At 39.5% G+C, this 11,466-nt stretch overlaps 1 protein-coding gene across 1 annotated transcript; it reads left to right on the plus strand.

The window, feature by feature from the left end:
* The first annotated feature begins 2,650 nt into the window (after nucleotides 1–2,650).
* Nucleotides 2,651–4,113, plus strand: LOC100998627 (actin-related protein T1). Its single transcript, XM_003918251.4, has one exon. The coding sequence runs from the start codon at nucleotides 2,872–2,874 to the stop codon at nucleotides 3,997–3,999; it is 1,128 nt and encodes a 375-aa protein (XP_003918300.1). The 5' UTR covers nucleotides 2,651–2,871; the 3' UTR covers nucleotides 4,000–4,113.
* Nucleotides 4,114–11,466: the final 7,353 nt, after the last annotated feature.

An 11,466-nucleotide genomic window follows, 5' to 3' on the forward strand; every position in this document is an offset into this window, starting at 1 on the left:
CAAAGGGTTAATATCCAGAATCTGTAAGAAACTTAAACAAATAAAAAAAATAATAACCCCATTAAAATGTGGGCAAAGAACATGAATAGATGCTTCTCAAAAGAAGACATATAAGCTTCCAACAAACATGTGAAAAATGCTGAACATCACCAATCATCAGAGAAATGCAAATTAAAAGCCCACAGAGATACCATCTTACACCAGTAAGAATACCTACTGTTAAAAAAAGTCAAAAAACAACATATATTGTCATGGATGTGGAGAAAAGGGAATGTTCATACACCACTAGTGGGAATGTAAGCTACTTCGACCACTATGAAAAACAGTATGTAGATATCTCAAAGAACTAAACATAGAACTACCATTTGATCCAACAATCCTGCAACTGGGTAGCTAAGCAAAGGAAAAGATTTCATTATATAAAAAAGACATCTGCACTTGTATGTTTGTCATTGCACTATTTACCATAGCAAAGTCATGGAACCAACCTAAGAGTCTACCAACAGTTGGTTGGATAAAGAAAATGTGGTATATATACACAATGGAGTAATATGCAGCCATACAGTAGAATTAAGTCCTGTCTCTTGCAGTAACATGGATGGAGCTGAAGGCCATTATCCTAAGTAAACTAACATAGAAGCAGAATATCAAATACATATGTTCTCACTTATAAGTAGAAGCTAAACAAATGATACACATGGACATAAAGATGGGCAAAATATATTCTGGGGACTCCAAAGGGATGACAGTGGGAGAAGAGTGAAATATAAAATCCAACCTATTGAATACAATGTACAATATTTAGTTAATGGGTACTCTAGAATCCCAACTCCCACCATTATACATGTAATACCTATGTAACAAATAAGTACATGTACCCCTCTGAATCGAAGATAAAATTAGGCAGGTGGATCACCTGAGGTCGGGAGTTCAAGACGAGCCTGACCAACAAGGGAAACCCCATCTCTACTAAAAATACACAGTTAGCCGGGCGTAGGGGCACATGCCTGTAATCCCAGCTACTCAGGAGGCTGAGGCAGGAGAATCACTTGAACCCAGTGGGCGGAGGTTGCGGTTAGCCAAGATAGCACCATTGCACTCCAGCCTGGGTAGCAAGAGTGAAACTCCATCTCAAAAAACAAAACAAAACAAAACAAACAACGACAAAACAAAACGAAACAAAAAAACAAAAAACTCCAGTTATAAAAGAAAAATAAAATACTTGGAAATAAAAATTTGACAAAACTAGTATGAAAGTTTTACACTGAAAATGACAATATTCCATGAAAAAACTAAAATAATATGCAAGTGAATGGCAAAATAAAATCACATGTTCATAGATTGGAAGAGTTGGTGTTATTAAGAAGGTAATATTCCCTAAACTGATCTAATGATTCAAGGCAATCTCTATCAAAATTCCATATGACATTTGCGTAGGAATTGGAAAGTTGATCCTAAAATGCATATTGAATCACAAGGGACCCAAAATGGCCAAACCAATCTTGAAAAGGCAGAACAAAGAAGTACTCAAACTTCTTAACTACAAAATTTATTACAGAGTAACAGAAATCAATGCAGTGTGCTACCAGCATGATGATAGACATATAGATCAATGGAATAGAGCAGTAAGTCCAGAAATAAATCCAGCTGTCTCTCTATTGTCAACTGTTGTTTGAAAAAGATACTAGTCATTCTATAGGGCAAACATTATCCTTTTCAACAAATGATGCTGGAACAGCTAGATAGAACCACATTCAAAAGAATGAAGTTGGAAACTTAATGCACACCATAAATAAAAATAAACTCAAAATTAACAAAAACTAAATGTAATAGTTAAAAGTTTAAAATTCTTACAAGAAAACAAAAAGATCAATTTAAGAATCTTAAATTTTATAATGAATGCTTACATATGACACAAAATATGAACAACAAATAACAGAAACTGGACTACTTTAAAATTTAAAAGTTTTGTAATTTCAACAACACTAACAAAAAAGTAAAAGGACAATACAAGAATAGAAGAACATGTATGTACATAATGTATCTGATAAACACTAGAGTCTTGAATGTGTAAAGAACAGTTACAATGGAATAATCAAAAAACAACCTAATAAAAAAGGAGCAAAGGGTCTGCATAGACATTTCTCCCAAGAAAGTATTAGAATGGCCAATAAGCACCTAATAAAGATTCTCAACATTGATACTTAAAGCTGAAAACCACAATAAGATAACATTTCACACACACTAGAATGCCTAGAATCATAAAGTCAGATAATGGAATTTAGAAGCATGTGGTGAAGTAAGAGCATTCCTACAGTGACTGTGGGAATGTTAAATGTCACAGCCACTTTGGAACAAAAAACTTACAGAAATTAAAATCAAATGATTTAACATAGAGTTGCCATATAACTCAGCAATTCTATTCTTAAACATATATCTAAAAAATGAAAACATAATTCCAAGGAAAAGCATGTAGAATAGTGTTTCTTGCAGCTCTGTAGGTATGATTTGCTTTCCTTGGCTTTATATCTGACCAAGTAGGGAGTACTATTGGCTCAGAGGCCCCACCCCACCCCACCCCTCTGATGCTCACCAAGGACAATTGTTGCCTTGACTGGATTGTGACATAGAGGGCAATCACCCCTCATGTTGCCTCAGCAGGCCCTGAGCCTACAGAATGGAGACAAGATTCAGAGGTTGAAGATGGGGTGTCCTGGTGGACTGAAGGCAGTATACTAACTCTACATGGGTGACAACCTGATAACTTCAGAACCCTGAAGTTTAAAAAATTCTAAAGGTGCCTGCCATCTCAGAGAGTGACATAAGTGTTCTTTCTTTATTTGGGGGAAGTCCAGGAGAGCATATTACAGCATGTTTAATCCACACGTATTAGATGTTCCTGCTGTAATTTTTGACAATGGTTCAGGACTCTGCAAAGCAGGCGTGTCTGGAGAGATTGGACCCCGCCATGTCATCAACTCCGTCTTGGGACATCGTAAATTCAACATGCCTTCGGCAAGACTTAATCAGTACTTCGTGGGGCAAGAAGCCCTATACAAGTATGAGGCCCTACATTTGCACTACCCCATTGAGCGTGGACTGGTAACAGGATGGGATGACATGGAGAAACTCTGGAAACATCTCTTTGAGTGGGAGCTTGGAGTAAAACCCAGCCAACAGCCTGTACTCATGACCGAGCCCTCTTTGAACCCTAGGGAAATTCGAGAAAAGCTAGCAGAAATGATGTTTGAGAACTTCAGTGTGCCTGGTTTTTACCTGTCTAATCATGCAGTGGCAGCACTCTATGCCTCTGCCTGTGTCACAGGCCTGGTGGTGGACAGTGGAGACGGGGTCACTTGCGCTGTCCCCATCTTTGAGGGTTACTCCCTGCCTCACGCAGTCACGAAACTCTATATGGCAGGGAGGGACATCACAGAGCACCTCACCCAGCTCCTCTTTGCTAACGGGTTTAACTTCCCTTGCATACTCAACAAGGCCGTGGCAAATAACATCAAAGAGAAGCTGTGCTACGTCGCCTTGGAGCCAGAGAAAGAGCTACGCAAGAGTCGGGGAGAGGTCCTGGGAGCATACAGACTGCCAGATGGACATGTCATCCACTTTGGGGATGAGCTGTACCAAGTGCCCGAGGTTCTTTTTGCACCTGACCAGCTGGGCATCCACAGCCCAGGACTCTCAAAAATGGTCTCCAGCAGCATCATGAAGTGTGACACTGACATCCAGAATAAACTTTATGCAGAGATTGTACTCTCCGGGGGCACCACTCTCTTCCCTGGACTGGAGGAAAGGCTCATGAAGGAAGTGGAACAGCTGGCTTCCAAAGGTACTCCCATCAAGATCACAGCTTCTCCTGATAGATGCTTCTCTGCATGGATTGGTGCATCCATCATGACCTCTATGAGCAGTTTCAAGCAGATGTGGGTCACCTCTGCAGATTTCAAGGAGTATGGGACATCTGTGGTTCAAAGAAGGTGCTTTTAAAGATCCTTGAGCAGAGGAGACATCTTTAAGCGCCAGATTACAGGAGTACCAGTGGGAGATGGCATTTTCTTCTGGGCTTCAGCATGATGTTCAATAAAAGTTTTACCATTTCAAGTTTCAGTTTATTCTTAGTAGCACCATGATATATTGAGTCAGGTCATGAATCTTTAGGTTACTCTATTACTCTCTTATTTCCCATGGGCCTGTTAAGTTTTTTTCTCCTAAGAAAATCTTAGGTTATATGTTGAGGTTATGCTCATAGAGAGGATTTGTAGCAAATGGTGCCTGGGACTCATACCTAGGAACTTGATTTGGTAGAATCTCAAGAATCTTTAAATTATTATCTTAGGTGGTTCTAACAGACCCAGTTTCCAGGAGAATAAATCACGAAGAAAAGTGTGGGAAAAGGAAGGAAATGAAGCAGAACCAGAAATCCTTCACTAGTCTTACGGTTCAAGTCCTTTTACCTGGTTTATCATTTAGTTAGGGCAATAGGGTTCTTGCTCTGCTGTTATGAGATCAAAAAGGCTAATTAGAATGGAAAAAAATTTGGCATAGAAATCACCATTTTCTAAGGCTTTCTAAGCTCAAGGTCCTTGTTCCCAGTTGGAGCATTAAGAATCAGTATTTCTAAATTTTTGGTTTTTTAATCATTTTTAATTTCAAGGCTCTATATAACATCATTTTTTATGGATAAAACACTAGAAACAATAGTTATCAATAAAATAATCTTTGAATAAATTATGCATACAGAAATATTTCTTCTCATTAAGTTAATACATATATTAATAAATGTGATTTTATATGATTATAAGCATTTGGAGAAAAGTACAGAAGTAAAGACACCACATAGTTTATGCAACTTGAAGAAGAATGGAATGAGAGGTAATGCAGTTGGAAGGAAAGGGTGTAACAAATAAAAAAAAAGAAATTGTTATATTATAAATTTCAGCCTGAATGAAATAAAACCATTCATCTAAAAAAATATATTTTTCACATATGTACTCATCATTGCTAGCCTAAATACAACCATGAAAATTGACAAGCCCTATAGACACTATAAGTCAATTCTTTTCATTTTTGTATTTATTTGAGAGAGTTGGCTTAACAGCAAACTTCTGTTTACAGGTAACTAATCAAAACCACAAAGAAATAAGACAGTGGAATAACACCTTCAAAGTGAGCTAGAAAAACTCTACTGTCAATATAGTATTATATACGCAGGAAAACCATTACAAGAAATATGGTAATAAAATAAGAGACATTTTTGAATAATAACTAAAAGTACTTACTGTCAGCAGACTATTAGCACAGAAAATTTTATAAGATTTACTTAAGGCATATAGAAATAACCCCAGAATAAGACATGTTAGAAAAAATAATAAAATTTTAAAATGCTGAAAATGGGGGTAAATTAAAAAATATTGATGGTATTTATTTATTTATCTGAGACAGAGTTTCGCTCTTGTTGCCCAGGCTGGGGTGCAATGGCGCGATCGTGGCTCACTGCAACCTCTACCTTCTGGCTTCAAGTGATTCTCCTGCCTCAGCCTCCCGAGTCACTGGGATTACAGGCACTCACCACCACACCCAGCTAATTTTTGTTATTTTTAGTAGAGACGGGGTTTTGCCAGGTTGGCCAGGCTGGTATCGAACTCCTGATCTCAGGTGATCCACCCACCTTGGCCTCCCAAAGTGCTGTGCTGGGATTACAGGCATGAGTCACCATGTCTGGCTGGCATAAATTTATAGCAGTGAAATAGACAATAAATCTTCCACTCTACAAACATAGCCATGAATCATGAATACTGGTTTGAATTTAAATATTTAAATACATTTGCATTATTCAGAAAGAAAAGTATTAATTAAACTTAGAATCTTTATGTTGAAACTGAAGAAATTCTGACTATAAAAACTTAAATATTAACAAAAATACTTAAATTACCCTTACATTACTTAATAATTTAAATAACTTAAATATAACTAAGTAACTTAAATTACCTTTACATTAATTTAAATTCTGATTGTAAAAACCTTAAACATTAAGTTAATTTTCAAATAATGTAAAGATCAAACAACACTTTTAAATAGAATTAGACAAAAAAGAAATTGTAATGGATTTACATATAAAAAGTGAATAATAACAAAATACTAGATATCAAGATAATGGAATGCAGGTAAAATTGAAATTAGTAAGAAATGTATAGACTTAAATGGTTTATTAGTAAATAAAGAAATGCTGCATATAAATATGCTAAGTAGCCAACTGTGGAATTTAATAAAGCAAACAGAATTAACCCAGATAAATTACTAGGAAGTAAAAAGCAGAACATGATAAATTAATGAGCTATCACAGAAAGATAAGGAGGCTAAACAAAGAATAATTTGTTGTTTATAAAGATAAATGGACATACTAATGAAATCATTGAAGACAAGAAATGAAAAGTATAATAATTATGAAAGAATAAATGCAATTGTCATTACTCAGAAGTTATAGAACATTCTTCAAAACACCTAAAGTCGGAAGCACCAAGATGGCTGACTGGAAGCAGCTAGAGTGTGTTGTTCTCACAAAGAGATGACAAAGTGATGAGTAAACACACTAGCTCTTTAAGTTGAGCACCCAGGAGGCCACATTAGAATTAATTAAGGAAACAATGGCAACCCACAGAGAACAGAGAGAAGAGAGGCATCACTGCCTCCCCCTGGGATTGGCATGGAGCCAGGGGAGGTTTCCTACCATGAGGACAAGGTGAGTAAGCAAGAGTCCTTGGGGATCTACACTTCTGCCGTGGACCTTAGCAATCTGGGACAGGAGAGATCCCTCCTGACCCCCTATACCTCCAAACTAACTAGCAAGATCTGCCTCAAGCACACATGAAGCTTCATGATCCTTGGATCCCTGAAAACCCCAGCCTTAGCTTCTATAGCCCTGCCATCAAGGGAGGCCAGCCCCTCTCACATGTCCTAAGGATAGAGTCTGCATCCACAGTGCTGAGGAGCAGACAAACTCCAGACTGGCCTGGGCTCCCAGTGCAGCCTCTCCACCTCTGCCTGAGTGCTCCAGTTGGTGGAAGCCCTGCAGTTATCTGGGATGGAGCTCCCAGATGTAATTAGCATACCTTCTGTGATTGGCGCTGTCAAGGTCTCACCCTACCCTTTTTGCCCTCAGGCTGAGGAGGGAGCAAAGAACTACAGAACTGTTGTGTGCCTCCAACATGCCATAGCTCTTATACAGAAATTTGGCCTTACTGTTTTCCTCATGAGTTCCTGCTCCTGCCGCTCCTCACCAAACATGACCTTCTGACTTGAACCCACAGTACAGCTGCCCCACCCTCAGCCAATCGTTTTGATCAGCAGTGGCTCTTTACTTCACTGGGGTGGAGTGCCCAGGGGCCACTGAAGGCCCTTCTCTCTGTTTTCTGTGGGTTGCCATTGTTTCCTTAATTAATTCTAATGTGGCCTCTTACAGAGAGGAGGCTAGACTGTCTTCTGCAGGAGACTCTACTTCACCTGCCCTTCACAAGGCAGGGCCCCCTGGCTTAGGGCTACATCACAGCCACCCGACTCCTGGATGATCACTTTGATCAGCCATGGCTCTTTGTTTCTCTGGAGTGGAGCTCCCAGAGACAACTGATAGTTTCTCTGCCATTGCCACCACCATGATTCCTGCCTCTTCTGCCCACCAAGTTGTGTATGGAACAAAAAGCCTGAGCTCACTCCAGGGCTGCAGTGCACAGCTCAGGAGTGCTGAACTGAGGTCTGTGGCCACCACTTGAGTGGAAGAGGAGTCCACATTCTCTGAGAGCTAAGAAGGGTGAGCTGCGCAAGTTCATGGGCTGCTGTCAAAAGAGGATATGACGACCTCCACAGGACCAGTCCAGAAGGGGTGTGACCTATCTCTCTGACGTGGCCTCTGCCCAAGGGAACCCCACAGACTGGAACACCTAACAACAACAAAAAGGAAGCAATGCAGTGCTAGTGATTAGAGGGGGCTCCTCGAAGACCCAGGAATGGACCTGGTGAAGGGGTCACCTTTCTTCTCACTGCACCACAGAGAACTAGAAATTAAAGAAAATACAAAAAAGCCATATGCTAAGAGCCCATTTACCAGCCATTACTCTTAACCACTATCTACTGTATCACAACCCAAATTACAAAGCAAAAAAAAAAAAAAAAAAGAAAAAATTGCTAATATAGCCCCCTGTGAAACCAAGAGCAATAATTTAGCCACAAATCAAGACACTCCACAGAGGCTTGGCCCTCTGAAAACATCCATAAATGAAGCCAACTGTCTATACTCAACTTACACCACAGTTAAATGAACATCAACCCTCCCAGTTGAGGAAAAACTAACACAACAACTCAGGTAATTCAAAAATCCAAGATGTCTCCTTACTTTTGAACAAGTTCACTAGCTTCCCTGCAATGGTTCTTAACCAGACAAAAATGGCAACATGTAATTTAGAATCTGGATTGCAAGGATGTTCATAGAGATTCGGGAGAAAGGTGAAATCCAGTGCAAGGAATCTAGTAAAATTATACAAGAATTGAAAAATGAAATAGCCATTTTAACAAAGAAGCAAACTGGAGCTTGCAGTGAGCTGAGATCCGGCCACGACAATCCAAGCTGGGGGAAAAAGGGGACCCCCCGCCCAAAAAAAAAAAAAAAAAAAAAAGCAAACTGAACTTCTAGAGCTGAAAAATTTACTGTAAGCATATTTTATGCTTTGTGCTAGCTATTGTAAATTGGGATAACTTGTTTAATTCTTTTTCAGTTTGTTCAATGTTGATATATAAAATGTATACTGACTTCTGTGTGTTGATTTTGTATTCTGCAACCTTGCTGAACTTGTCAATTAGTTGTAAGTGTTTCTTGGAGGTAGTTTTTTCCAAATATAAGATCATATCATTTACAAACATGGATAATTTGACTTCTTCCTTTCCAATTTGGATGCATTTCTTTCTCCTGTCTGATTGTTCTAGCTGGAACATCCAGTACTATATTGAACAATAGTAGCGAAAGTGGGCATCCTTGTAGTGTTTCAGATCTGAAAGAAAAGGTTTCAGTTTTTCCACATTCAGTATGATACAAGCTGTGAGTCTGTTGTATATGGCTTTTATTATGTTAAGGTATGTTCTTTCTATACCTGTTTTTTTTTTTTAAGGTTTTTATCATGTTGGGATGTTGAACTTTATCAAGTGCTTTTTCAGCATCAGTTGAAATGATCATATGAATTCTGTCCTTCATTCTGTTGATATGAGGTATCACACTGATTGATTTGTATATGTTGAATCATCCTTGCATCCCTGGGATAATTCTTACTTGTTCACAATGAATTATATTTTTAATGTGTTCTTGAATTCAGTTTGCTGGTGTTTTGTTGAGGATTTTTGCATCAGTACTCATGAGTGATATTGGCATGTTTTTTTATTTTGATATGTCTTAGTATGGTTCGGTATGAGGATAATACTGTCCTGGTAGAATGAGTTTAAGAGTAATTTCTCTTCCTCTATTTTTTATAATAGTTTGAGTAGGATTGGTATTAGTTCTTTAAAGGTTTAATAGAATTGAGCAATGAGGCCATTGGGTTCTTGACTTTTATTTGCTAAGAGACATTTTATTACATTTTTTGTCTCATCATTTATTATTGGGCTGTTCAGGATATGAATTTTTTCGTGATTCAATCTTTGTAGGTTGCATGAGTCTAGGAATTTGTCCTTTTCTCCTATACTTTCCAATTTATTGGCATATAGTTGCTCAAGGTAGCCACTAATGATCCTTTAAATTTTATAGTATCTGTCATGTCTTTTTCATCTCTGATATTATTTATTTGGGTCTTCTCCCTTTTTTACCTAGTAAGTTTGGCTAATGGTTTGTTAATTTTGTTTTTCTTTTCAAAAAAACATTTTTTTGCTTTTCACTTTTTAGTGATCTTTTATATTGTTTCCTTGGTTTCAACTGCATTTATTTCTGAGAGCAGAAACCATAAAATGCATTCAAACCATAAAATGCATTCTTTCTCACTCCTCTCTCCCCTTTCCACAGGAAGAAGTGCCTAATCCCATGACCACCATCACCAGAGGCCTATGGGGAGTACAGCCAGGCTATTACTAATGTTGACTTTAGGCCCAAGGCCCTTCAGTGATCTTGTGATGAATGCTGCTAGTCCTAGGACTCACCCTTCAGAGAAGTGTGCTCCCCTCTGGCCCAGTGAAGGTCCACGAAAGCTGTTCTAGAGCCAAAACCTGGGATCAGGACTCCCAAGAGTCTACTTGATTCCCTAACATCCTGTGTCCAAGCTTGTATTTAAGGTGCAAGACAATATACCCTTATTTTTCTTCTGGTTTTCTCAAGCAGAAGGAGTCTGTTACTGTTGCCACCACAGCTTGGAATGTGCTAGGTTGCACCTGAAGCCAGAACATCTCAGTATCTCACCCAAGACCTATGGCATATTAAATGGGGATTGCTGCTGATTACTCAGGGCCCATGGGATATTTAGTCAGCATGTGATGGGTCTTGCCAGGACTGGGTCCTTCCTTTCATGGTAGCACATTCCTTTCTGGCCCACGGTGTGTATAGATATGTAATTTTTGAGGTGGGGCCTGGAATGGGTGCCTTGCCACTCTGACCAGTGTCCTATCCTACTGTGGTTGAGTTGGTAACCAAGATGCAAGACAAAGTCATTTTTGCTCTTCCCTCTCTTCTCCTCAAGCAGAAGGAAAGAGTCTCTTTTGGAGCGGTGAGCTGCTCTGCCTGGGGATGGCGTAACGATGCTGCTAGCACTGCCTTAGCTGCCCTAGCTGCTGTCTCAGTATGTCACATGTTCCCCAAGTCCACTGGTTCTCAGCCCAGCTCAGCACTGGGATTTACCTAGGAGTTCTAGTTTTTGTGGCCTAGATTGCCTTTCAAGTTTATGTAAGACCTCAGTGCACTTTAGTCGGCAGTGTTGAGGCCTGCTGGAACTCAATTCTTGCCACTGGAATGTGTGATTCCCCCTTATCTCAGGCTTATCTATGTGCCCCTTCCATTGGTGGGCATCAACTGAATTCATCCAATTTTGCTTTCTGCTGTGACAGGGCAGCATTGAGTAAATGCAAATCCTCAGCCAGGCGTGGTGGCTCACGCCTGTAATCCCAGCACTTTGGGAGGCTGAGGCGAGCGAATCACGAGGTCAGGAGATCAAGACCATCCTGGCTAACATGGTGAAACCCCGTCTCTACTAAAAAATACAAAAAATTAGCTGAGTGTGGCTGCAGGCGCCTGTAGTCCCAGCTACTCAGGAGGCTGAGACGGGAGACTGGCATGAACCCGGGAGGCAGAGCTTGCAGTGAGCAGAGATCATGCCACTGCACTCCAGACTGGGCAACAGAGTGAGACTCCATCTCAAAAAAAAAAAAAAAAAAAAAGCATAGCCTCACAATCGTTGCATTTTCCCTTTCCCAAATGCACAGCTTCTCTCTCTG

The sequence above is a fragment of the Papio anubis genome, chromosome X (genome assembly GCF_008728515.1).
Source record: "Papio anubis isolate 15944 chromosome X, Panubis1.0, whole genome shotgun sequence".
In the NCBI taxonomy this organism is placed as follows: Eukaryota; Metazoa; Chordata; class Mammalia; order Primates; family Cercopithecidae; genus Papio; species Papio anubis.

Coding starts and splice junctions, on each gene's coding strand:
- LOC100998627 (XM_003918251.4), top strand. CDS start 2,872: ATGTTTAATCCACACGTATTAGATGTTCCTGCTGTAATTTTTGACAAT.